General features: G+C 33.6%; 4 protein-coding genes across 8 annotated transcripts in view; 1 reads left to right on the top strand and 3 right to left on the bottom strand.

Annotated features, from left to right (window-relative positions):
* The first annotated feature begins 272 nt into the window (after nt 1-272).
* LOC133181911 (uncharacterized) lies at nt 273-7,024 on the top strand. The gene is made up of 3 exons (XM_061316567.1): nt 273-413; nt 4,142-4,311; nt 6,651-7,024. Exons 1-3 carry the CDS (start codon nt 287-289, stop codon nt 6,729-6,731), a joined length of 378 nt encoding a protein of 125 aa, XP_061172551.1. The 5' UTR covers nt 273-286; the 3' UTR covers nt 6,732-7,024.
* A 790-nt stretch (nt 7,025-7,814) lies between these two features.
* Nucleotides 7,815-27,858, bottom strand: part of LOC133183898 (microtubule-associated protein 4-like) — a 45,219-nt gene continuing 25,175 nt past the window's right edge. For all 4 annotated transcript variants that reach the window (XM_061318791.1, XM_061318798.1, XM_061318799.1 and 1 more), the window contains 3 exons: nt 25,994-26,083; nt 25,432-25,521; nt 7,815-9,482 (listed from right to left, as the gene is read on the bottom strand). In XM_061318791.1, coding sequence (XP_061174775.1) covers nt 9,369-9,482; nt 25,432-25,521; nt 25,994-26,083 — 294 coding nt within the window. In that variant the 3' untranslated portion in view covers nt 7,815-9,368. The remainder of the gene's footprint in view (nt 9,483-25,431; nt 25,522-25,993; nt 26,084-27,858) is intronic.
* Nucleotides 11,081-14,296, bottom strand: LOC133183933 (uncharacterized). 2 transcript variants are annotated; one of them, XM_061318818.1, is made up of 2 exons: nt 12,911-14,296; nt 11,081-11,653 (listed from the first exon to the last, which is right to left on the bottom strand). In XM_061318818.1, exons 1-2 carry the CDS (start codon nt 14,205-14,207, stop codon nt 11,604-11,606), a joined length of 1,347 nt encoding a protein of 448 aa, XP_061174802.1. In that variant the 5' UTR covers nt 14,208-14,296; the 3' UTR covers nt 11,081-11,603. The 2 variants fall into 2 exon arrangements, with proteins under 2 accessions (XP_061174802.1, XP_061174795.1); XM_061318811.1 differs by lacking the exon at nt 11,081-11,653 and having other exon boundaries at nt 12,762-14,296.
* LOC133182093 (microtubule-associated protein 2-like) lies at nt 20,496-21,812 on the bottom strand. Its single transcript, XM_061316850.1, has one exon. The coding sequence runs from the start codon at nt 21,746-21,748 to the stop codon at nt 20,504-20,506; it is 1,245 nt and encodes a 414-aa protein (XP_061172834.1). The 5' UTR covers nt 21,749-21,812; the 3' UTR covers nt 20,496-20,503.

The following is a 27,858-nucleotide window of genomic DNA, read 5'->3' as shown; positions in this document are numbered from 1 at the left end:
AAGAGACCAAATTACTAAATACCTTACTCACCTCGTATTGTTAACTTAGGAGAAATATGGAAAATAAACTTTATGTCATATAAATCCATTTAAATGTTTTGTAAATCGTCTATTGATGTCCCCCTTTAACAATTTTGCTCAACTGATAAATGATTCTTTGCCTGGGTATAGAAATGAGACATAAAAGCATCTTTGTGTTCGGCGACGGTAAACAAATTCTCACGGGAGTTAGATATTAGACCTGTACATATAAATTTTGTGATCAGAAAATATATATAAGGACATCATGAATAAGTCTTATTCCGTCACAGACTGGGCATTACATGATGGAAATACGGAGGCAAATGCTGGGGCGGATCCTGCAGGAATGTTTTACTTACAGGATGAAGACAACGATTCAAATATCGAGACAGGTACAGTGCTGGTACTCTTGTTTTTCATTAAGGACCCTCTATACACGGCACACTAAAGAGTTCTACTTCCTTGGTATTTTTATGCAAAGTGATATGCTTTTATATGTTAAACTAAATTGAAATATTCAGTGTATTAACTTAATTGTAATCAGTTTCTATTGTTTTATGGGGCAAAGATAGATGAAATGACAATTTATTTTTATGTATCTTCCCTGTTTACATGTAAGTATAACCCAACAGTGATTCCTGTTCATCGGTTTTTCGTTGTCTGAGAATATTTTTCCTGGGAGTAAAAGGCTGGTACCTAATGCTGAAAATGAAACAGAAAACGCAATATTTTACACTCTTAAATATGATATAATTTCCTCAATGTCCGATTAACATTTTTCATTAGTGTATAGAGGCCCTTAAAACATATTAATTTATTTGAGGACTCATAAATACATTTGTTTTACAAGTAACATCGGAGAAAATTTAGCTAATGGAACTCCTAGGCTGTTGGCATTGACGGTGCTTTTTACACGCATGTATTTGTCTTTAGTCTGTGTTTGACATCAGATGATTAAAAAACTAACGTTACACCAGCCTTTAATTAATCGTTTTTTAATATTGTTCATAATTTATTCCATCGAGTAGAAATATGAATGCAAATAGTGCATTTTCTGTTGCAAAAAGAGAGTTGAAATAACTTTACTCCTAAAAATAAGACACAGATTTCAGGTTGCATATTTATTCCTGGAGGCGTCATCAAAGGTCCCTGGCTCCAATCAAGTCTTGTAGTTATGAAAATTTAATAAGATAATTTATCTCCGAAATGGACATCAAACAAACAATATTCAAACAAGCCCGGTGCCATTAACTATAACGTTCGGATTATCGACCTCCTTACATCGATGCTTTGGGTATTTGTTTTCCATTGGAAACCTGGTATATATATAGATGAAGCTGATGTATTAGGTTTGTATGGATTTATGTGTAGACACGGAAACATTGAGCATGCACTAATTCCTTTGTTTTCCCTTTTTCTCTGTAAATGGGCAAGTATACTTCCAGAATTAGTGTTTAACAGAATCCTGATTCTGATAACTACGACCTTGACTGAACGCCTTTTAGGGTTTTTGCATATTATCTGTTTGTAGGCTATGTGGAAGTGGAAATTAACGATGGAAATTAACGACAGATCTGTAGCTCACTAATTCGAAAAACTTAATTAGATGAATTTGTATCCCAGTTTTCAGATCAGTGAGCGAGCTACAGATCTGTAGCCCAGTGTACACGCCCTGACGTTGACGATGTTCCAAATTTTAAACAACAACAACATTTTAATTTTCAGAGTGGATAAGATTTCACTTGTCTACAGAATTAGATGATACGCCTGTACTTTTAAAGAATAGCAGTTTTTAATATTTATTGAAGAGCAAGTTCCATGAATTGGTCTGAAAAGCTAAGCACCACTGATTATTTTTCTTCTTTTTGCATGGAGTCATTTAATAAGAAAAAATTAACGACAATCTTACAAAGAAATTTACAAACTTTTGCCCTTACATCAGAGCAATGTTTACAACTTTTCATAAAGCATCAACGAGCCAAGAGAAGCTTAAGAAGTTGAGAGGTAGGCAGATTACAAATAATCATCTTGACCTGAAAAGACGAGATGGGTTTTGGGTCAGATTTTTTTTTCACGATTTATAATTCTAAAGTTATAGTTATAAAATATTCTATTCCGTTTTCTACTAAATTCTTATGCCATCTATTATTAAGGACACACAAGTGTTTGTGTACATCCCCTGTTTTTTTTTTAATTAATACACTCTTGGAGCTGTTGTTTTTTTAAGATTAAATATGAAGATAACGAACAGTATTCGATCTCGAAAGTCCAATGAAACGATACAAATTTGGAGAATTATTCTTCAGGGACATATTAACAGCGTATTCCTTGAAAATATGGGTGTATAAAATAAACGACTTCTCTGGTAAAGCATATACTATGACTCCAAAGAGTTACAAGAAATACTCTGACTGTGGTAAGAGTATATTTTTTAAGATATAATTTTGTTTCAGGTTCTCTTTTGCAGATATTTGTATATGAAGTACATTATAAATATCCCTTAATTAATTCTAAACGTAAAATTCTTCACATAAACTAAGAAAGAAAATGAAATTAAAATATGAAGATAAATAACAGTAATGAAGTTCAAAAGTCCATTGAAATAATACAAATTGGGGGCAGAGCAAACACGGACCTTTAAAAGCACCAGAGGTGGGATCAGGTGCCATGGAGGATTAAGAATCCCCTGTCGACCGGTCACACCCGTCGTGTACTCCTTGAAATGATCAGGCAAACGGAAAAATCCGTAGACAATTCAGTGTGCAAATAATGGCTTAACAATTAGTATGAAAAAACGTCAGTCAGCATTCGACTAAATGATAGAATATATTTGCTGAATCGACCATAGAACTTGCAAAATGTTAACTTCAAAAGAGACTGTTGTCAGATATCTTTGCTTAATCAACTTGTTTGTCAACAGCTTGCCTCGTTTTAGAAATCGTTCCTACTTAGACCATGCTCTTGCGTATCAAGTCATCTGGGGGACATAAACTCCCACTCTCTCACCAGAGGACGTATTACGCTACCCTACAACACAGGAACGATAACTCTGGGTAGAGAAAGGACGATAGAAAAGTTGAAGTCATCATGTTTAGCATAAAGTTATGTTCGGTTACCATTAACGTCTTTTTTTAGTAAAATATCCAAATATGAAACAGATGTGTCAGACTCTGTGGTATCTTTCATTTTTAAGTTCACTGATATATCGAGTATGAATGGAAGTAACTATTCGATATATCTAAATTCGAGTTGATGGTCACAGCAAGTGTTTTCTTCTTCTCATGTAGAAGTTCTGTTTCATATGAATATAAAAATAGATCTGCTTATATAATGGGGCAATTGGGACCCATGGGAATTCCGACATATTTTAGGAAGACTTGATCTCCAAAAACTACATACATGTAGCTATTGACAATCAGAAACTCAGCATCTTTTTAATATCAACTTCGGGGTACTTGTGTACAATCAAAATGTTTTTAATAAAAAAATTTGCAAATGACAAATAACAAGGTAAGTAAATTTACGAGTTCCATTTTTATTTAAAAAGCAGCTACTTATGATGTCAAAAAGCCTGGACTTTAATTCATCGTGCATGGGGGGAATGGTTGTGTAAAGTTTTGAAGTCGCATATTCATAAAGTTGGGGCGCGTGAAGTGCATATGTTTTCTCGAAGAGGAGCATAAGAAATGCAGAAGTCATTCCCTCTTTTGGGGGAAGTGTGCTTTCTAACTATCATTAGAGAATAAAAATCATCATATTGTAGTGCAAATAATGAAATATTCCCGCAATGACATAATATCTTCTACAACTTGATTTTAGTGAAACTAATAACAAAATGTTTTAATACAAAAAAATGTCTTAGCTAGATATTCAACTGTTCTGCAAATTTTAAAATATGTACAGAATATCTTACCTTTACCTTTAATCAAATGGTCTGATGATTGGGGGGGGGGGGGGGGGCTGTCCATGAGTACCTTTACTTTCAAATTAAATTTCGTAAGGAATCGTTAAAAGTTACATAATTAATTATTGTATACCATCTATACGTATCTAAGTATTGGAACCTGAATGAACTGATTAACTTGATTAAAAATAAGTTTACGTGTACTTTCTTTTGAAGAACAAAAGGCAGCTTACGAGAATCGCTCATCGGCAGAGGACGAAGAACCAAAAATAAAACAAGGGGAGGAGAGCGAAAGCAGATTATTTGCTAAAGTTGATGATCAAATAGAAGAAGATGAAGAAAAGAAGGAAAATATAGAACTACCAGCTGTAATACACGCTAAATCGGTAAGGCTATGCTAACTGTAATCAAACTAAATCGGTAAGGCTACGCTAACTGTAATACATGCTAAATCGGTGAGGCTATGCTAACTGTAGTATATGCTAAATTGGTAAGGCTAAGTTGTTTTACACACAATTTCGGAAAGGCTAATTAAGCTGACTGTATATAACAAACGCTTAATCAGTAAGGCTACGCTGACTGTAATACACGCTAACTCGGTAAGGCTAAGCTGTCTGTAATACAAATTAATTCGGAAAGGCGAAGCTGACTGTAATTCACGCTATATCGGTAAGGCTACAATGTCTGTAATACAAATCGGTAAGGCGACTGTCATGTTGTAAATTTTGAATTTACCGGGTGGCAGTAAATACAAAATTTAGTTGTCATGTTGTAAATTTTGTATTTACTGCCACCCGGTAAATTCAAAATTTACAACATGACACGACTGTAATACACGCTAAATCAGTAAGGCTAAGCTGACTGTAATTCAAGTTAATTCGGTAAGGCTGAGCTGACTGTAATACACGCTAATCGGTAAGGCTAATTTGACTAATTCACGCTAAATCGGTAAGGCTAAGCTGACTGTAATACACGCCCAATCAGTAAGGCTAAGCTGACTATCATACACGCCCAATCGGTAAGGCTGACTGTAATACACGCTAATCGGTAAGGCTAAGCTGACTGTAATACAAGCAAAGTCGTAATGCTCAGCTGAATGTAATGCATGCTAAATCAGTAAGGCTGAGATGACTGTAATACACGCAAAATCAGTTAGGCTAAATTGACTAGCTGTTATGATAATGCATGCTCAACCGGCAAATCAAAGCTGATGTAATGCATGCTAAATCGGTAAGGTTGACTGTAATACACGCTAAATCAGTAAGGATAAGCTGACTGTAATACACGCTAAATCAGTAAGGATAAGCTGAATGTCATAAACTTTAATTGGTTATACTACACCGATGTCCGTAGAGTATTACTCTAATAAAACATAAATCGGAAATCAAGAGGATGGAAAAACTTTTGCTTTAAATAATGGACAATTAAATGAATGAACAGTGTTTTTTTTTTCTCACTATATTTTTTACTTGTGTTATGCTGCCATTTGTTCAATAATTTACGTGGTCTAGAAAGGGATTTGATATCTCAAAGCAATTAAAGAGGCATGGACACACTTGCTTTGCCGTTTTGTTTACAATAAATTTCAAATTTTTATTTTATTTGAAAAATAGTTTAATGAACTTGCATGAAAATTCTTAATACTCGATGACAACAGAATTCTTCATAACCTTATAACAAACACCTGTGTTTGTAAACACGCGAGCTCCGTTATTGTTAATGTTACAGTTTAACCAGGTGTGTTCGAATTGCTGACATTGCTAACATCAACAACACTGGTGTGTTGGATTTGCTTTCTTACATTTCTTTTCTGAATTTTCTTGATTATAGGTTTAATAGCTTTTATGAAAACAACTCAGATTTCCCACTTTTTTGAATATCAAGTAAAAAAAATAAATTCATGAAAGTGCAAGGATATATGAGAATCAAACACGCCCGAAAGTCGTTTGATAATTTTCAGATTAAAGACCTTTCTAAACAGGTTTTCATAATATTATTGATCTGAAACACTCTTGCATGAAATAAGTCTTAAAATTCTACTGAAAATTTTGAAAGTTATAAATTTCAATCTGGGCTCATGCCCCTTTAAACCCAAATCACGTAGATACGACAGAAGGCCAGAATATGTCGTAAGATTTTTTGTGAAAAGGGCTACTGGTTTTTAGATGGAAAAGTCCATAGAAATGTCCAAACTGAGTGGAAATATGACTGTAAGTAGTGTTTAACTTCAATATTTACATTTATAGCTCACCTGGCCCAAATTCTCAAGTAAGCTTATTTGATCCAAGTTTGCCTCTCATCTCTTTTCTGGCATATGTCTATTAATTTTTCACATATAGAATCTTAAAGAGGGGGGTGGGGTGGGGGAGAGAGGTCAAGTATATTCCAGTGAGGGGCAATGCCACTTTAAGATAGGCTTATTAATTGAAAGTTAAAAGAGGATGGGTTCGCAAAAATCTTTTCAAAACCCACCAAGCACAAAAGACTAGTACAAACTGAATTCTACAGATTCTGATTGGTTCATATCATGAACCAAAAGTCTGGAATGTTGCTTTTTCAGGGAACATTTTATGATAACAGATAAATTTTTGAAAAAAAAAATCTGAAGAAGAAAAAGCCACAATTAATCAGATTACCAAGCAAGCATCCTCAAGGTGTGTAGATTCAATTTTATTTATTGTGATGTTAAGTGTATTTCACCGAGGTCATTTCTTTTCTCTTTCAGCCATCACCCTTACCGGAGGATATTGGTAATCCTGTGGAATGTGTGAAAAGGACTCTAAAGATCATAGACTCGCTCTCATAAACACACTCAAAGGATCTAATCTTGCTCTCATGATGAACACACTCTAGGGATCATAGACTCACTCATTGTTTTTGTGGTGTGAAGCTAGCCATGAATTCATGCATGTCTCAAAATGTTAAAATTTCAAAATTTAAATCATGTTAACTTCTTCAACCATGAAATCAAATGATTTTTCAGTAAAAATTTTCCCCTCTTAATCAAGGTCATTGTGGATCTTAAAATGGGAAAATTTAAAACCTCTTATTTCAAGAAAAAGAGAGAAACTAATATACTTCAATTACAATCTAATGATATTTCCCCATATTTCTTGAAGATCATTCATTTCCTTTAGTTTCCTAAATCATGATATCACATTGACAAAATGATCTATTCTAGCTTGACACATCTGTTCAATGCTATAAATACACATGTATATATATTTTTTCCATTGCAATATTTTTATTTATTTGACTGTGCGGAATTATTTGATGATTGCTGTCAAAAATAAGACAATAAAAATTAAATCAATATATTTTTTATTTATTGTACCACATTATATATGTCCTCAATTGAACAGCCCTTGCAGAGAACCAGTTAAACCCAGTACAGCTACGACTGTTGCATCTGCAAGTGTAGACTGGATGGCAATATTCAGGAGTCAATAAAAAGATTTTATTTGCAATTGAAGTAATGTATCTATAATTGTTAACTCTTGGAATTCGTGACAGTATGTCAAATAAGAAGTTTACAGTATACATATTCATATTTTCTCTAGGCACATCTGATATATTCAAGTTTTAAGCATGCCACACTTCATATGACTTTTAGGATTCAATTTGTAAAAATAATCATTTAATGCCTAGCTATACTAGAATTACTAGTGAAAGCCATATTTTGTCTATACTGTAATTGACACTGTCTCAACATTAATATATATGATCCAGAATTCAAGAATTAGCTCCCCCCCCCCCCCCCCCCCCCCCACTGAGTCTTGAAACTTAGGGTCAATCTGACCAAGTTTTGATAAGATTTAACCTCAAGTGATAGTGTAAAACATGTGTTCTCTTAAGGCAGAAAGATATTGCCTCAAAACAACAAAGTGGATTGTTTTTATAGTTTAATGCATATCTATAAGCAATGTTACATAGATCAACTACAAGTGCTTATAACTAAAATCTACCTACTTCAGAATATAGAGCAATATACTAAAAACAGAAAACTGCATGTGACATTTCTTCCAGTAAATGTACTGAATTTAATACCATAAACTTTGGTATACCAGCATTATAAATTCACAATGACAGCCTTTAATGTATTCTTAATATATCATTGAAAAAGTGGAAATGTAAATATATTTAGAAAAATCAAACATTTTTTATTATAATTGAGGACACATGCTACGTGCAATAAATAGAAGTGCTTTAAACTAGATGTATTCTCCTCATAATAAAATAAATTACATTGACAAAATTTAAAACATCTTTCATTTATTTCTAAATACTTTTATTTAAGCACTGATAAAAAATTTTGAAAGTTCAATCTACCACACTGTTCAAGAGTTATTTCCCTTCCTTTGTGAAATGTTTTTGTTGGAAGTAGATGTAGAGTTTGTAGAGTATATGAAAGAAGTGCTAGGTAAATTCACAAGGAGAAAAATAAACTGTGCTGATGAAAAGCTTCCACTAGAGCATTTTATTACACAAGCATCATGGAAGAATCACGGAAGTATTAGAAAAATTCTCCTTTGGACAAAACAAACAGAAAATCTTACATAATCTTCATCTGCTTCAACCTAAGACTTAATTTCCTTAACTGTTAATGACAGATAGATGTAAATCTATTTCAAAATTAAAAAATGGAAATGTACAACCAAAATTTGAAATAAAACTCTTAGAACAATGAAATATAAAAAAACACAAACTTAACAACATACGAAAGACCTTCTCCACATACATAATTAAAAACACAGCATTTGTCATGGCATGAAAAAATCCTGTTTTCTAGTTGTGGGTTCATTATTCATTGTGCAGAGAAAAATATACAAAGAAATGACAATTAACACAATTCAAAAATACAGCAAAGACTAGACACTGATAATTAAGTGATTAACAAATAATTATAAGTATCTGACCTACAAAATCTCATATTGTGAGTTCATCTTTTTTATGAGTGATTGAAATTTATTAAATTTTTTTTTGAAATAATACAAATTCCTTTCTTTGAATAATATCTATGAATTCTTCCTAAAGTACAAGAAAAAGCATTTAATAAATTACAACCTATTCAGTATTCACTACTATTTTGTGCAATAATATCTTAAAGTATGCAAATGACTGAATTGAAAATTCCTCAAAAAGTATACGTTCTATAATCAATTTAAGTATATGTGATTGTACTTTGTTCGAAATGTACTGATTAACAGTTAAAAAAAATCAAGGTGGATTATGTCCCTTTGTTCTCTATATACAGCTAAACTTGAAGCATCACAATAGAATTACCATAAGCTTGCCCACATCGTCAGAAAGAACATGAATTGTTAAAAATCCCGATTTTCTGTCTATTCCAGTAGAACATCTCTATCAGGACACATCCAATTATGAAGTCTGAGCCACCTTGACATCGAAAAAGAAATTGAGTTGATGAAAATGAAGGGGGTGATTAGTTGGCGCTATCTTGTGAGTTCGCGCTTTCTGTGCGGACTTTTGGAGTTGCGGTCCCTGAATCCGTCAGAGACTTGGCGCCTTCCTTGAAGTTTAATTTTTGTGTTTCTATCTGCAATTGAAAAATGTAACATTTTATTACATGGTATTGAAAGTTGTGGACTTAGCAATAAAGAATTAAGTCACTTTGAATGTGTACGAAGATAGCATCACTGTTTTAAAATCAGGCATTTCTTTAGAATATATATTTGTACTCATCCTATTTTATGTTTAAATGGCACAATATTTGTATAATACATTGCAAGAAAAAAATCAAAGATATTTATAATTAGATATGTTAAATGATAATATAATTACTCTTGAAACAGTACATAAAAAGAAAATTAATTTTTGAGAATAAGAAATGAAATGCTATATTTTATATTTTGTTTGAACAAGTTAGTGCTAGGGTATGAAAAAAAATTCCCCGTAATGGACACTTTTAACCAACATGCTGTACTATAGCAACAAACACCTTCAAGAATGTCATTAAATACTGGTAAAGATATTTTTCAAGTGCTGCCTAAACATAAATTTCTAATTGAACTATTAAAAAGATCCACCTTTTTATGAGCACAGCCCTTCAACTTGCATTCCACAAATTGTCCAATATTTACAATATCCACTGTTTGTAATGTAAGATATGGGGATTTACAGTTCTTACAGAAATTACACCTAAAAAATATATATATTGACATCACAGTGGATTGTATCCCTGCAGAGAGTCAATATTTAAAGACCATTTTCTATAAAGGTAATATTTGTCCTGTCTGTTCCATGCTATATCTGTATAAACAGTTGTAAACTTACAAAACACAGATAATTTTTCCGTGTCGTCAAGCTGAGTTTTGAAGTACTACTTCCATGACACTTATAAACTCGTGTTTTTGAGCATTTGAAATTCTGACTAGGTTATATTAAATAGATGTTTCTAATGTGATTAAAATTGCAGAGAAGAGAAAAAATAAATTAGAGCTGTCTTCTCTCCATGAGAGTTTCTTATTAATCATATATAGACTCAACAAAATATACCTCACTTCCAATAGGTTCAATATTATTCATATTTCTAAAGGGGAGAAAATGGTGACTTCTAATTGTAAATCTCATTTCAAAGTCCCCTATTTTTGTTATGCAAATAGTTCCTGGCAAATTTAAAACATTTTTTGGTTGAAAACAATCATTCCAACTTGTACAAACTTCAAGTTGATTAAAAACAGATATTTACTTCCCATGTCAAAATATATTAAATTCCGTGTGCCTCAAAAATTAATCATTTCATGTTACATGCTAAATTCTCTCCTAGTCAAGCTCTACCTTGAAAGATAAATACCTCCATTGATTTTATATGACTGTTAACAACATAAATGTGCAACAATATACTTCCTGAAAAAATATTATGTGGCCTCTAAACATATTAACCCCCCCCCCCCCCCCCCCCCCCCCCCCCGACTATATACAGATCAAAGTGCTTAATAAAATTAAAATATCACATTTTATCTACTAATCTACATTGTGAAATAGGATATACCCAAGCCATTACACCATGTTTAATTTACCATGGCAAAGACGTGAAAGCCAAAGGTGATGTCACAGCAGAGCAAGGGGAGACAAATGCTATACAAACCATCAATTATCTGGAGTGTCTATTTCCCTGAACTTCTGACCCTGAATAAGAATGGTGATGGTCAACAAAATGTTTGAGCAAATGCAGATTTTGATGTGCAATACAAGATCCCAATACCTTGATGAAAATGATTGTTCAAAGCTTGCTCAAGAATTTTTTTTTTTGAAAAGAAAAAATTCTCATTACATCTGCCAATTCACTCTCATGCAATTATAAATTCTGAAGATTGCTCTTTCAAATCTCTGAGCTTTCTCTTGTATTTTTTATTGAATTCAAATCACTTGAGCAAGCCAGTCTGTGTTCTCAGTGGGAGCTAGACAAAATTCATTGTTGTCCCAAAATGAAAGGATGAGAAAAAGGTTTATATAGAATGAGCATCTCTGAAAAGCCCTTTTTTGATAAGATATGAATATTCTGCTCAAAGGTATGATTACCAAACCAAAAAGCCTATATATCTACAACAAAAAATACTTTTTGATTAGCAAAGAATATGTGTGTATTCTACACAACCCCAGCATCTACTCTGAAATGGAATCGAAAGTTTTCCATCTACCCACTTACGACATCCCATCATCCTTTACTGGTGGAGGATGCCCGACTGTTTAATCGACTGTGCTTTCCTATATTCAGAGAACATTTATAATTTAATGTTGTTAATATTATTCAAACATAAAAAAATCACATTCATGCATACATTAAAGATTAGTTAATGGTTTTCTTTTTGATAAGCTTTATGATTCTGAATAGAAGAAACATGCAACAAATTAAAAACATAATGATTTTGTCTTATCAGATTAATTAACAAACAGCATGGAAATATGATATTTCAGTGTATTTGCATTGTATTAAACTTGATTTGCAAAAACCGATTGTCTCCTTACAGCGAGCTGTGGCATATGTAACCAAACCCAGTGACGCCATCTTGTGCAAATCGTATTTGAAGCAAATAACCCAATATACAATTGCTTGCATGCATTTGAAATTCAGAAAATATTTTTTTCAAAACACATTTTAACTTTTTTTTCTTAATGTCAAAATTTATGTAATATCTTTCAATGCTTGACACTGCCAGTAAAATCTGAAACCATTTAATCAAACAATGCTGGTGCATGCAGGTCAAAACCATTTAAATATAGATTTAAGCAAGAGATTTCATATTAATCCAAGTTTTAATACATGGTATTTATTCCTAAATTTTCCCCTTGAGATCTAACCATTTCTCTTTAGGTGTATTAAATGCTGCATATTTTAGTAGTACCAATTTCTATATTTTACACAGCGTTTTAGCCACCAAAACACAGTGACAGATGGAAACAATTTTTGGTTGGGTTATCCTAAGACTAATAAATAAAAAATAAGATCTTATGAAAATACATTAGGGTATAATGCTAATCAATATTAAAATTATCCCTATCTGCAACTGTTCAATTAAAGGATATTTATGATATATACAAATTTATTAATTATTAACAACATTATCCATTGTGAATATTTGAAAAAGATTTGTAATCTAGCACTGTGTCAATTGTGACCTTAGTTTTGAGTTTCCCCCTCCCCCAGATATATTGATAAAGTAAAATCTGGCCACAAAGACCAAAAAATTTGTTACTTAGATTATTTTGATAATCAATCATAAATTATTGAAAAATTCATGCATTGTGTTAGGAAAAACATCATCTGAATTTCATTAGAAAACAAAAAAAGCCTCACAACAAAAAAAAAATTGCATGCAGATACACATCTTACAACTTACGACTTTTTGATAAATCAAGAAACAGTACGAATAGAACTAGCATGACTAAATCGGCGTCGGGCGGCTGTTACATTGCTCATGCTGCGTGGAGACGATCGTGGAGATGATCGGGAGCTGCGTTCACCTTGATGAGGAAGATCGTTAAGAGATCCAATTGGATACGGCATAATTTTGATTGGCACTTTGATGTCCCCGCCTCCAGGCTTATAATGAATGTTGTCTAGAGAGTGGACCTTTGGATCACTTTGGTAACGTTTGGGGTCATTGATAATGGACACATTTCCTCCCGTTGGTTGATGTTGAGCATTTTCAAGAGATCCCACTTTTGGTGATGCATGCCAGCGAGGAGTTTCGTTGATAATACTGACTTCACCCCCTCCTGGTCTGTATGTTCTGTTTTCAAGGGAGCCAACTTTTGGAGAAGCATTCCATTTGAGCCTATCTTCGTGTATATGGACTTCTCCCCCTCCTGGCTTATAATGAGCATTATCCAATGAACCTACCCTGGGTGAGGCATTCCATTGAGTTCTTTGATTAATTATAGTTTTGTGTCCCCCTCCCGGTTGATATGTTACATTGTCCAATGAACTAACTTTGGCATGTGCATCCCACACAGGTTTCTCATCTATTATAGACACATTCCCTTGTTTTGGCTGATAGTGAGCATTTTCTAGAGATCCAACTTTTGGGTTAGCCCTCCATCTTGGTTTCTCATCCAGAATTTTGACATCTCCCCCTCGAGGTGAATAAGTAAAGTTGTCCATTGATCCAACCTTGGGTGAGGCATTCCATTGCAGTTTTTGTTCAGGTATGTGAACATTCCCTCCACCTGGGGTATAATGCTTGTTTTCTAAAGACCCCACTTTTGGTGCAGCTCTCCAATGGAGGGATTCATTGGCGATTTGAACATTTCCCCCTCCAGCAGAATAAGTCACATTGTCTAGAGATCCCACTTTGGCAGCAGTCTCCCAGCGAGGAGTTTCATCTAGAATTTTCACATCACCACCCCCAGGTTTATAATGGACATTGTCCAATGACCCTACTTTTGGTCCTGCCTGAATTTTCCTATTCCTGATATGAACATATGCACCATCTTCAGTTGTCTTTGGTTCCTCCCATCGATTGAGATCACTTGTTCTTTTACGATAAATACTAGGAAATTTGATGTACTCAATTCCATCAAAACTTCGAGGTCTTTTTTGACTTCTCCGCAAATGACTGTCATCAAGAGAACCGACTTTAGCTTCAGCGGACCACTGCAGTTTTTGCTGCTGGATTTCTTTGTGACCCCCTCCTGGCTTATGGTGAGAATTTTCCAGAGATCCGACCTTTGGCTGAGCTCTCCAGCCAAGATCAATGGCAGGTAGAGCTGGGAAGACGTCTCCAGATGGCCCTTGGTTAGCCCTGCGTTTGGTCATCATATCAAAGCTTCTTTTTAACTGTCCAACCGCTATGAAAAAGTCTTAGAATCTAACACCACTTATATCATAGTGAATTAATACCATTCATTTCACAGCACCAAAAATCCTAATTCCATAAAGAGTCCATCGAAAATGGTAAAATTGAGTTGATGTTACTTTTTTAACACACTAGAGATAATATTTGCAAGGTAAAACAAAACAGAACTACAAGGACCTGTCTCTAGGTATCTTTTACATGTGGTAACTAAGGGGGTCTATATAGAAATCAAACACTCGAATACTCATTCACTGGACATAAAAAGAAAGTTAACCACACTTCAGCTCTTCTCAATGTCTATAAGCATAGATCACTCTCCGATTTGGATTACGTCACCAAAGTTTGTTTTGGGCAAAAATTTATATTCCAATCACCAACACATTAACGTATTTTCTCCCTTTGTTCAATCAATACTACCCTACTATATATTCAGAGCCATTCAGATCGCAATACACAAGTATTTAAATCAAGCGTAGCATGTAAAGCCTTAATGCCTCCGATAAGTTTGTCAAATATTGAACTGGCTTCCTATCTACTCCTTTGAACATTTGGCAATATTTCCATAGTAGACAGCAGTATAGTCCACAAGTGAATTTAAAAATTAAACCAAATCCTTTTTTTCATGCAAATGTAACATTCCTTAGAGAAAGTACTATTATCCATTAAGGCACAGATTTAAAGTCAATTAGATATCCCATTCAAATTTTCCAATAAAGCGATTCACTTGGCAGTATAATTCTCTGCTGTGTTATGTCCAAATCGGTGTAGAAAGGATATTTAAAATTATCTTTTCTTTCAAAAATGTCTTTCCTCAAATACCGTTATATTTTTACACAATCATGCAAGTGCTCCACCTGTTTAAATATATAGGAGAGTGTGAAACAAATCAGAATTCTGCTGGAATTATTGCAAAGAAATTTTATCACCAGAATCAAATTTAAAGTCCATTTAAGAATGGCTATAAATATTTCTGAATAAGCACCAGAAAATCTTCTCGGGTGAAAAGGTACAAAAGGTCCAAATTAGTTCTGACAAAATGTTACACAACTAGAAAATAATAACATCAGATTAAGATGACGTTTAGATTACTCAATCTTTGCAGGGTGTCTAATAGTAACTATAATCGGAACAAGAAGTTTATCACTCTATCATTTTCAGGCCTATTAATTCTATAAGTCAACACAATCAAATTCTGATTTGTTGGCCTTTGGAAACATGAAGTGTCACAGAGTTCTACTTTATTTTAATCCAGCGATATGAACCATACTTGAATGCAAATGAGTTTTGCACTGGATATAATTATTTCAGCAAGATATAAATGTATGCCTAATTGTTTGGTAATAATTTGTTTTCTTTCTTTCTGATTGATGTATCAATTTCACAGGTAATCTCTGAATTTTACATTTAAACTTCACAACTGATTGATTGCTAAGGATGACAAAGTATGCAATAATTTAGAGTGATGCAAACTTTAATATTTAAAATTTGATATTTAAATACATGTACATTGTATTACTAGATTTCATAGCAGGAAATCAATAAGAATTATCCATTTCTAAAATCTCAAGGTATGAATTATTATTTTGCCAACATTGAAAAACCATTTCTGAACCAATTATAATTCAGTTGTCTATAAAATAAGTCTTCAGACATGTTTTATGACTAATGTTGCAGGGGCTTCCATTCATGGAAGTATTTTCCTTTACATAAAAAGCATTGGCTTTCATTTAATGATTTCCTTCAAAGGTCCTTTAATTCTTAAAGTTAACATTTGGAAAATATTTATATCTTATCCATGTGCGCCAATAGACCAAGTTAAAAACTTTTGCTACGTTCTTTGATATCAGTAGCAAATCCTAACATAGTTGGCAAAATGTATGTGGGAGTAAAGTGTAATCCATACACCATTTATAAAAGAAAATTACAACCAATAAACTCAAAACACCTTTGGTTAAAATCACATTGCAGCTGAAAATTACCAGATGTTTTTTGTGAACTTCCATTTTTAACATTTGGGGTTTGTTGGGAACTGCAACCATAGTGATATTTGGAAACAGTCTTCACAAATAGTCCAATGGGCTATGCATCTACCAATTTATCCAATTTATAATTTACTGAATGTACAATTATTGGAAGAGAAGTTGCAGATATCCATTTGAACTAGATAATTTATTATGTACTTATTGAAAAAAACCAAGTCAGAAATATGGGATGAATACCATAACAGCTAAAACAAGTTTATTTCTCCATGGTTTCAAAGACCAATACAGGAACTATTTCTTATATCAGTGTAAAATTTATTACATGAGCAGTCTGATGAGAATTTACCTAAACTGAGCATCCCAACATTTTTTTTTCATAACCCCCCCCCCCCCAAAAAAAAACAAAAAAACAAAACAACAAACAAACAAGCAAAGTGGTCACACATTTGAAACCTCAAACATGAGATTAGAAATGAACTAGAAATTGAAAATCTCATTTCTCAATTACCAGTCATCAATTTTTGCCAAATCATCTTCATGTGAAATGTCTATAAAATCCCCATCTTTTATAATTCCCTTTGTATTCAAAAAGATAACTTTATCCTCTTTAAGACCTTTTTATTGCCTGTACTATCCTGATCTTTCATACACATGTAAAATTACAGAACAGAAGTGTGAAGAATTCCCTGGGTACACCAGGTGTATTGTGGTTTAACTGACATGCAGATCTACTTTTCATACCAATTGTTCACTTAATTAAACAGCTGTATTAAATTGAACCATTACCAAAGATTATCCGATGCCAGAATGATATGCCTTAATAGTTACATATGAATTCATTCTATATTTCTGAAGGGCTTTTCCTTTTTAACTGATTTCAAATACACTAAATGAATGTCGAGTTCGTTGCCATAGCAAACTGCCTCCATGTCTACTTTCCAACACATCTAAATCTGTACGTTTTACTCTCATTAAAGATGATATTACTTGTCAATATTGGTTTTAGGGCATGAATTTAATTACTGTTGTCATTTCTCTCGAAGACTTAATGGCAATGCAAACAACAATTTTAAAAAATTTTGAATATCAAGACTCATAAAAAGTTTTACCGAAAGAAAAATATTTCATTTTATGGAGAAGTGAACACAAGATCTTATATAAGGTTAAATCAATTTGCCTTTAAAGTGCTTTTGGCACAAAGAACCCATAATAACGGAACTTTCCAGTACATACCAACGAAGAGATTATAATGATAACGCTGTCAGGGCGAGAGAAAGTTTTAAATGAACACAATAGTCCTGACGGAAAGGATTAAAAAAATTACAAAGCAAAGAGTTAAGATGTGTCAATAATATATATCATATTGCGTTTAACGAGACAATGGTATATATATTTTTAAAACTTTCTTTGGAGAGCAACTCATGCCTAAAAATTCCATACTTGTAAAATCCAGCATATTGCAATTTGGATACATCCATTGATTTTGTACTTTTTGTAAAACAAAAAATATTTTTATTACTTTCCTTTAAATTTTTTTTGGTTGCAAATTCTCAAAAGAATATATTCCCTAAAGACTCATTTTTTAGAGCTTTGTTATATTAATTTTAATAGATGGACAAGCAAACGGTTACCATGGAAATCTCTGCCATATTTACGATTAGTTTAAATCCACCTCTACCCCTCTTTTTTTTTCTTATATTTGAACTTTTAAAAACTTTTTGTGAAATAGAAACAAGAGGCCCATGGGCCACAACGCTCACCTGAGTAACTTTGGCCTTGCTGTTTTTCACCCGATTTCCCCCTTGTAATACCTATTGTGGCCCCGCCCTACCCCAGGGGTCATGATTTGAACAATTTAGAAACTACACTACCCCAGGATGCTTCCACATAAGTTTCAGCTTTTCTGGCCCAGTGGTTCTTGAGAAGAAGATTTTTCAAGATATTTTCTACATATTTCAATGTAAAACTTGGATTCCCTATTGTGGCCCCGCCCTACCCCTGGGGGTCATGGTTTTTACAATTTAGAATCTACACTACCCCAGGATGCTTCCACATAAGTTTCAGCTTTTCTGGCCCAGTGGTTCTTGAGAACAAGATATTTAAAGATTTTTTCTACATATTTCAATGTAAAACTTGGATTCCCTATTGTGGCCCCGCCCTACCCCAGGGGTCATGATTTGAACAATTTAGAATCTACACTACCCAAGGATGCTTCCACATAAGTTTCAGCTTTTCTGGCCCAGTGGTTCTTGAGAAGAAGATTTTTAAAGATATTTTCTACATATTTCAATGTAAAACTTGGATTCCCTATTGTGGCCCCACCCTACCCCTGGGGGTCATGGTTTTTACAATTTAGAATCTACACTACCCCAGGATGCTTCCACATAAGTTTTAGCTTTTCTGGCCCAGTGGTTCTTGAGAAGAAAATTTTTAAAGATTTTTTCTACATATTTCAATGTAAAACTTGGATTCCCTGTTGTGGCCCCGCCCTACCCCCGGGGGTCATGATTTGAACAATTTAGAATCTACACTACCCCAGGATGCTTCCACATAAGTTTCAGCTTTTCTGGCCCAGTGGTTCTTGAGAAGAAGATTTTTAAAGATTTTTTTCTACATTTTTCAATGTAAAACTTGGATTCCCTATTGTGGCCCCGCCCTACCCCTGGGAGTCATGATTTTTACAATTTAGAATCTACACTACCCCAGGATGCTTTCACATAAGTTTCAGCTTTTCTGGCCCAGTGGTTCTTGAGAAGAAGATTTTTAAAGATTTTTTCTACATATTTCAATGTAAAACTTGGATTCCCTATTGTGGCCCCGCCCTACCCCTGGGGGTCATGATTTTAACAATTTAGAATCTACACTACCCCAGGATGCTTCAACATAAGTTTCAGCTTTTCTGGCCCAGTGGTTCTTGAGAAGAAGATTTTTAAAGATTTTTTCTACATATTTCAATGTAAAACTTGGATTCCCTATTGTGGCCCTGCCCTACCCCCGGGGGTCATGATTTGAACAATTTAGAATCTACACTACCTCAGGATGCTTCAACATAAGTTTCAGCTTTTCTGGCCCAGTGGTTCTTGAGAAGAAAATTTTTAAAGATATTTTCTACATATTTCAATGTAAAACTTGGATTCCCTATTGTGGCCCCGCCCTACCCCCGGGGATCATGATTTTTACAATTTAGAATCTACACTACCCAAGGATGCTTCCACATAAGTTTCAGCTTTTCTGGCCCAGTGGTTCTTGAGAAGAAGATTTTTAAAGATTTTTTCTACATTTTTCAATGTAAAACTTGGATTCCCTATTGTGGCCCCACCCTACTCCCGGGGGTCATGATTTGAACAATTTAGAATCTACACTACCCCAGGATGCTTCCACATAAGTTTCAGCTTTTCTGGCCCAGTGGTTCTTGAGAAGAAGATTTTTTTTTAATGACCCCACCCTATTTTTGTCTTTTCTTGATTATCTCCCTTTGGAAGGGGGCTTGGCCCTTTATTTTAACAATTTAAACTCCCCTTCACCCAAGGATGCTTTGTACCAAGTTTGGTTAAAATTGGCCCAGTGGTTCTTGAGAAGAAGTTGAAAATGTGAAAAGTTTACAGACGGACGGACGGACGATGGACAACGGGTGATCAGAAAAGCTCACTTGAGCTTTCAGCTCAGGTGAGCTAAAAAGCTCTGTGACATTGTGTACTGGTAAGTCAATTTCTTGTAGAAATTGACCATTACACAAGCTTATGTAGCTGTGCAAGGCACAACGCTACAGAATCTAGGAACAGTTTGCTCAAAAGATAAAGCAATGAATCAATTTTATATTTATTCACACAAATATCACAAATGTCTTTCATAAATATCGAACAAAAGATACTGTTGGCACAGGGTGATGAACTATTCTAATTGTCACAACTAGAACAACAACTTGATAAATAGCAAAACAAATACAACTTTATAATGGAGTTTCAAAAATCAATTTGAATGAATTAATAGGACTTTAGTTTGCTATAGCACTATTGATCCTTATACACAACAGAATGATAAAACTGGAGAAAAGTCATACATTTATATTCATTTCAGATGAACCTAATTTACTTCATAAAGAAAAAAAATAAAGATATCAAATATTTCTGAAATCACATGTACATGGAATTAGATGTAAAACTTCATACATAGCTGAAACATGGAAAATTGGAAATTCTATGCAAAGTATAAGCAAACCTTTCAAGAAAAAAAAAATCATTGCCTAGCACAGTACTACAATCAATGTGTTCCTCTAATCATCGCTTCATCAATTCCCTAATCCTTGCCTCTATTTCAGCATCTTCATCATACTCCAGGTCATACGGATCATCATATCTGTGTTTAGTTTTCCAGATGGCACTGATCTTAGACTCCTTCTTCCAGTTTGGCTTTGAGTGGAATATTTGGGGATGTTTTGATGGTGGGGAGTATTCAATATTTTTTAGTGAGCCAATTTTGGCTTTCGCTTTCTGATGGAAGTTTTCACTAAAGTGTGGCACTTTAAAGCTAGATTTTTGAGGTGTATGGTCAAAATTTTCCAATGATCCCACTTTAGGTTTAGATTTCCATTTTGGCTTTAAGTCAACAATTTGCACATCTCCACCACCAGGTTTATGAAAGACTTTCTCCAAAGATCCAATTCTAGACTCTGCTTTGAAGTCATGTGGAAAATGTGGAATCTCCACATCTCCACCTCCTGGTACATAGTGGATGTTGTCTAGCGAGCCAATTTTTGACCTGGCTGTAGACTTTATGGATCTTGGTGAGGTTTTGGATGTACCTGGAGTAAAATGGGAATTCCCAAATGCACCGACATCCCCCCTCCCTCCATATTTAGTTTTGATCGGTGGTAGCTGTAGACTGTGAGTCTCATATTCACTGATATCTGATCTGTTTCCTACTTCTGAAGCAGGATGACTACGTGAACGTTGCTTTTTGTAGTCTACATTTTCTAATGATCCAACTTTGGCTTCAGCCTCCCAATGAACATGAAAATGGGGAACTTTTTTATTTGAAGGTCTAGGGGTATGTTGTGCATTGTCCAAGGATCCAACCTTTGAAGTAACAGTCTCCATATGATTGTTAATGGGAGGAAGATGTGGATAGTAATAATTCCGATCAAATGACCTCTCCATGGATTTTCCCTTTGAAGACCATTTCCAAGGTGGCTTAACATATTTGTATTTAGTTTCTCGATTTATCTTGTCTTCTTTCTCCTCTAGACTTTTCAAGTCATTGAATTTTTCACCGGAGAAGAATGTATGAACTGGTCGCTGTTCCATCACGACGTAGCGGCCATCTTTTTTCTTGTGAACAGAGACCACGGGAAATCGTCCCCGGGCATTTGCACGATTTGGCACATATACTACCGTTTTAATCGGCGCTTCCATATCCTCGTCCTCAATTTCATCTCCTATCACATGGTGTTTGTGAGCACTAGGCAGACTCGGATAAGGATGTTTGGTTCTATGATCTGTTCGAGGGGAAGGAGTAGTGGCCATGTTTCATTCATACAGTGAAAGTTTTTACTGTCTTGGTCTCTTAAAATTGCATAAAAAATCAATCCAACTAAAAATTTCCCAACATATTTAGTTCATCCTACATTCTTCAATGAATATCCAGACATACTCCTTGAAAATAAATCAAAATTTCACTTGAGCTTTTATTTCTTTGATGGTGGTGTGCTAAGCCTTCACTTATGAATGACTTATTTCCTTATCAAAAAGCCATAAAACGTTCAATATGGTAGAAATACACAGCATCAGACACATTTTAAATTTCACCTATTGATTTTTTGCTTACAGTACACAAGACGTTCTGACAATATTGATGCCTGCCAATGGTTGCTAAATGTATATAAGTAATGCTTTGATACCAAACAATTAAAACACTTATTTTCTGAATACTTAAACCATCAGAAATCATTAACCTTCAGGAACTTCTACAAAATGCATTAAATAAACAAATTTAAATTGCATTCCATAAAAAAGTTACCATTCATAAAATGCCTTTAACATGTCCAACTTTCCACAGTGTCAATACATGTACCATTAGCAAAAAAAATTAAATTCACTAATTCAATTATGGTGTTTCAATAACATCAACACTTAGGAAAAGTCATAAACAATTAAATAATACCCTAATATTTGTTCCACTGACCAAATTCAGTAAGGAATATTCACAATCTAGCTTGGTGAACTTTATTTATATATAGGCCAATACACAATAAATCTTATTCTGTTCTAATCCTATTTAATTCTTCTATCCAAATGCCTTAAAACTTTGGTTGTGCTTTCACCAAATAAAAGGTGAAATAATTCTATAAGGTACAATCAAAGGCGATTATGGTATTAAGATCATTTGACATGACCTGAACAAATGAATCAAGAGTCTAGTTGCAGATGACACAAAAGGTACTCTTGAGAGACAATGCACACGTAAATTACAAAGCACTTTACTTCAGGCAGTCTGCACAAGATCCAGAGATTGTCTCCAAGAAGAGATAGATTTCGGAGCCTTGAAATCAAACGCCCTTGTCTCCTGGGGGTCCTTTATCTGATGTCATTTAAAGCCACTGTTTCAATAGATCTGTCGTGTTTTCAGGGCCAAAATCAGGACTCTATCATCAACCTGTCATCACTACTCAGCAAAAAAATCTCCACAATCAGTCCTCCAGAAAATGTCAGTTAGTCAAAAAAATATCTAATCTCTGGAAAACCATGCTTCATTGAGGAAAAATTGCTGATTCCTTTGGCATTTTTCTCTTATATGGCCGCAGATTTCAGAATTTTAATAAGTAAAATTTTACAAGGCAATTTAATCCAATTCACAGGCGATGGATTTATCAGTTAATGTTTAACTCCATATACGTGAAACCCAATCTCATTTCAATATTTTCTCCCTATTTATCAGTCAAAGGAAAAGTGGAAATCATAGAACTTATCATTTCTGCAGAGCCATTTCCACTATCAGGTATCAATATTTGTATTTCTTTTCAGTCGGTAATGAATGGATAATGCGCATACAATGACCACCACCCCAGATCGTACATAAATAAAGTTAACAATGTAATCAAAGTCACCGAAAAAGTGAAAACAATAGCTAGTGTTTAAAAGCCATTTTTATCAGTGTTTAGATAATGCTTCCAAATTTAACATTATATATGTAAATTCAATTCTTTTACGAGATGAAAAGGACCGCATATTTTTCATTGTTAACCTTATGTCACTGATTAATTGTGTATTGAACTAATCAATGACTTGGAACACAATCATGTTGAATTTCACTAAAAGAATTATTTAAATGTTCTATTTTGTTCAAAGACATATGACATGCAGCAATTTTCTTTATCGACTGCCTATACGTGCCATTTTTTCAAAAACAGGATAAACCTAGAAATAAGACCCATTTTATTCAAAAACTTTCATTTTTATCACAATACAGAAAAATAAATTTAAAATCATCAACAGAAAATATTTCTCCCTTCTAAGTACAAGCAAAAGATCACCCATGTAGTTTTCTGATAATCCCCAAATCCCTCAGAAATCCCGAGGAGGTCTTGGTATAAGCCACTGCTGACATATCATCAATATTCTGACTAAATTAAAAAAAAAAGAACCAAAGACTCTTTCACAAGAGAATACCCTTGGCAATGTGTGTTTATCTATGTCTTTGAATTAGACAAGACCACTGTCTTTTAAATACACATTATAGAGTGTGCAGAGCCACCCCTGTTTGCTTTGGTCTCTGACCCTTGTTTAATCATTGATTAAACTGCTCCTGCTGTTTTTAAACTTGGAAAAATTTCAGAAAGATCAAGAGAAGACTACTGATAACTATATGAACTCTCCCTTTTCCAGAATATAATTGTTCAAATCCATCTGACAGTTTCTTTCTTTTTGAAGATCATAAAATATGCTGAATAAATGACAATTACTTCTCATATTTCCATATTTAATTTTTAATTTGATTACCAAGGCAATATCTTCAGCAACATTAAAAAATATATGTTGAGATTTACTGTCCTAAAAAGAAAACTTGAATTTTTTCATGGGAGTATATGGCTTAAAATTATGATGAATTCCACATTTTTTCTTTCAAAGAAATGGTTTGAAATGTGAAGTGTTTGTAAATGTCTTAAAAATGTCGTAAAAAATAATGCCTTATATAAATGAGGATATAGTGAATTATGTACCATTGGAGTGTAGAAGAATAGACAGGGGAACAATGTAGCTGTCTCCCTTACAATTAGCACTAATTTTCTTAATTAATTTCAATATGATTCTATTTTTAATAATTACCCAGTATATTGTATCGAAACTGGATTGATAACGTATGAGGAGAAGCAGATTGAAGTAATGTTTTTAAGTAAGTAATCCAATTTTTGTAATCTCAGCCACATTTGTCAAAAGGAAAAAATGATACTCAGGATTATTGTATACCTTTATGTATAATCTCCACTGAAAGTAGCTTTAAACTTTATTGTGAATAATTGCTTATTTAGAGACAAACTGATAGATAAATCATGGACATATTACCAATGCATAAGATCTCCTGGTTTTTGACCAGTAGTTTTTTTTCTTTAAATTTAAGGGTCAAATTTCAGACAGCCTTATATATTTAAAATAATACAATATGCTAAACTCAAACAATTTTAAAAAATAACCTAATTATCAATGAAAAAAAAAATCAATACAATATTGAATTTCTGTTTTTCCTTTGTATCTGGAAATGGATTACTGACGACAAGTGTCTAGGTCAATGACTTTGTGTGTAAAGAATTTCTCCTGTACTTCAAGTCTAGACTATCAATTTTAGCCAAAGAGAGACAACTCTTATATGAAATTCAGATTCAAAATTTGCAATATTCATCATAAAATTCAAATAAAAGGTTCTCACAAGTGGGTTCAATACATTTTCACACACTTTTAGTTTTGTAAATAAAATAATAACATTGTTTTAGCAAAGCTTTATGGAAAGTCTGAAAAATAATCAGAGTTTGACTGCATCTTGATCCACTTTAAGGTTGCATGGGAAGTTAGGATACATCTACAGAGCTGTACTAAATTACAAAAAAAGACTATTCTTGAAGGTGCAAATCTGTATTTATTTTGTTGACTGAGGAAGTATAATACACCACACTTACCTTAACTCTATATTTGACCTTGACCTGAACATGACCTACCTTTTTGTCACCACCTCCTGGCTTGTGGTTCGTCTTGGATTCCACTTTAGGTTTAGCTTTTTCTTTAAAGTCTAATTTTTGTGTCTCAATCTGTGAAGACAGGAAAAAAAAATTACCACTTCATAGTCAAGCACTATGTATTGGGAAAGAAAATAATTTTAAGGACTGTGAAATAAATTTAACCACCTACTGCTATTGACTATATTTATCTGGGAGGTGTGGTGTGTGTGTGTGTGGGGGGGGGGGGATCTAGCTTAAAACTCTCAAATCAATGCTATAGACCAAACATCATTGGTACAATGTATCAAATCATTGGTGATTCTATGTAAACTTTTACATCTTAGTTATACATTAATTTTTCAACATACTTTTCAGAATTTGCATTCAAATTTTATTATTCAGATTTGCTTTTTTTTTTTTTAATTAAAATTCTCATCAGTAATTGCTTTTTTCTGCTACACTTCAAAGATATGAAACCACAAAAATTCAGAAAGAAAAAATATCACTCCATCAGAAATACAATGTATATTGCATATATCTAAATATGATGACTGTGTAATACCTTTTTCTGGCCTCCCCCAGGTTTATGGGACATGTAATCAGTAGAACCAACCTTGGAGTGGGCCTTGATTTCAACTTTGTGACTCTCAATCTGTAAAATGTTAATGCAAGCAATATAACTTAAACGTATTCAAAATTATTATCAATGACTACTTCAGAATGTTTATCTGTGTGTGCTTTTTATAATCTGTGCCTTGGTCATCTGAAATTCTCAAATTGTCTCATTAATAGTGTATTTAACCTCCATACAAATTAAACATTTCTGCATGGTAACTGCATAAAATTTTGCACAGTTTTCTTTCTTACAATATTGTTCTTTTTGTAAGGTTTTCAATGACAATTGAAACTGAGGTTTATTGGCTTTCCTTGATTTTTTTTTTTTGATCAGTCTTTAAATTACCAAAATGCACATTACATAGAGAAAAACTGAAAAATATAATGTACTAAGAAAAATTCCAATAAAATTAGGAACATGTAGTGTCAGAAGATACACAAAAACATCACAGTCACCCAAAGCTACAAAATATTAGCACCAACACATTCTTTACACTTAAAAATACACCTAGCATACATAAACCAACAATTCAGTAACAACATACAGCACACATATAAATATACACGTATAGTACACCCCATCACAACAATTTGTGCATAAAAAATGACTTTTGAATTAATTAAGCTTTCCACAGATTGCACAGCCCTTTCTTTTCCAAATTTCTTGCAACATTAAAGGCTATCTTTAGATTGAATTTGAATTTTAATTCAAGGAAAATTTCTCTGTTTATTTCTGCAGGATAAGGACAAAATTGTATATAGCTTGCTGGACTCCAGGCCCAGTAATTTTGAGGTATGACCAGTGCTTTGTAACACTACAACCTGATGAAAACAGTTTGTGTTCTAGTGAAAAGTTAATCATCACTTGCCAAATATTACAGTGAAACTTGTCTAATCCAGATGTTGTGTATTCCCAAATCTTGCCTAATATGGTGTCTAATCCAGAATGTTGTCTAATCCAATCAATTTCTTTGGAACCAGTGGTGTCCGGATTAGACATTTTTTACTGTACATTAAAACAAGGATACTAGACCATTAACATCGAATTTTGATGGCCCAATTAACAAGTGAAAAATTAAAAATTATTTGAGAGAGCTTCTGTTAATGTTATCTGTGACTTTGACATCTACTTGTCTTTGACAAAACCATTTCATTTCACTTATACCACAATAAATGATCTTTGATTAAGAGCTTTATCATTGATAGGGTGCACACAATACCTTTGACAGACCCACATCTACTATACAAAATCAACACTGGGTGATGAGAAAATGAGAGTTTTGGACAGTAAAACAGACAGACAGATAGATATGCCTGGAATAGACAGACACACACTTCGTACATGAACGTTACCACCCCCAGGTATATGGTCCACATTAGCTAGAGATCCAACTTTGGACTGAGCATTCCATGCAATGGAATCATTCACTATCTGAGTAGGCAGACAAATGAGAGAGAGAGAAAAAAACAAATCAAGTAACAAAAAAGCTGCAAAATTAAAATATAACTGCAATTGCAAAGCTTTGACATTTTCCAGGCACTTTTTCATGCTTTAGTAGAATGAAATGAAGTATTAGAATCACTGAACATGCTCTTATAGAGTCAAAATCAAATGAAAATTTTGTTAGCCTTGTTAGTAAATGATAAACATTCAAATGACTTAATTAACACCATAAAGCATGCCCTCAAAATTATAAATTTTAAAATTCCTGTTTGACACCTGATACATATATGCATATCAAGTATTTATAATAAATACTGTATACCAACTATTATACGCGTGCGAGAAAAAACCGCAAGTTTCACAACCTT

This window comes from Saccostrea echinata, unplaced genomic scaffold (assembly GCF_033153115.1).
Source record: "Saccostrea echinata isolate AGI-Se365-2 ecotype Australia unplaced genomic scaffold, CSIRO_AGI_Sech_v1 ptg000001l, whole genome shotgun sequence".
NCBI classification, from domain to species: domain Eukaryota; kingdom Metazoa; phylum Mollusca; class Bivalvia; order Ostreida; family Ostreidae; genus Saccostrea; species Saccostrea echinata.
Note: the sequence above shows the minus strand (reverse complement) of the source record. Positions and strands in the feature narration are given on the sequence as shown.

Excerpts from the sequence above, each read along its gene's own strand:
- LOC133182093 (XM_061316850.1), bottom strand. The coding sequence starts at position 21,748 with ATGGCCACTACTCCTTCCCCTCGAACAGATCATAGAACCAAACATCCT.
- LOC133183933 (XM_061318811.1), bottom strand. The coding sequence starts at position 14,207 with ATGATGACCAAACGCAGGGCTAACCAAGGGCCATCTGGAGACGTCTTC.
- LOC133181911 (XM_061316567.1), top strand. The coding sequence starts at position 287 with ATGAATAAGTCTTATTCCGTCACAGACTGGGCATTACATGATGGAAAT. Across the intron at positions 414-4,141 it reads CGATTCAAATATCGAGACAG|AACAAAAGGCAGCTTACGAG; the intron begins GTACAGTGCTGG and ends TTTCTTTTGAAG. Across the intron at positions 4,312-6,650 it reads CTGTAATACACGCTAAATCG|CCATCACCCTTACCGGAGGA; the intron begins GTAAGGCTATGC and ends TTTCTCTTTCAG.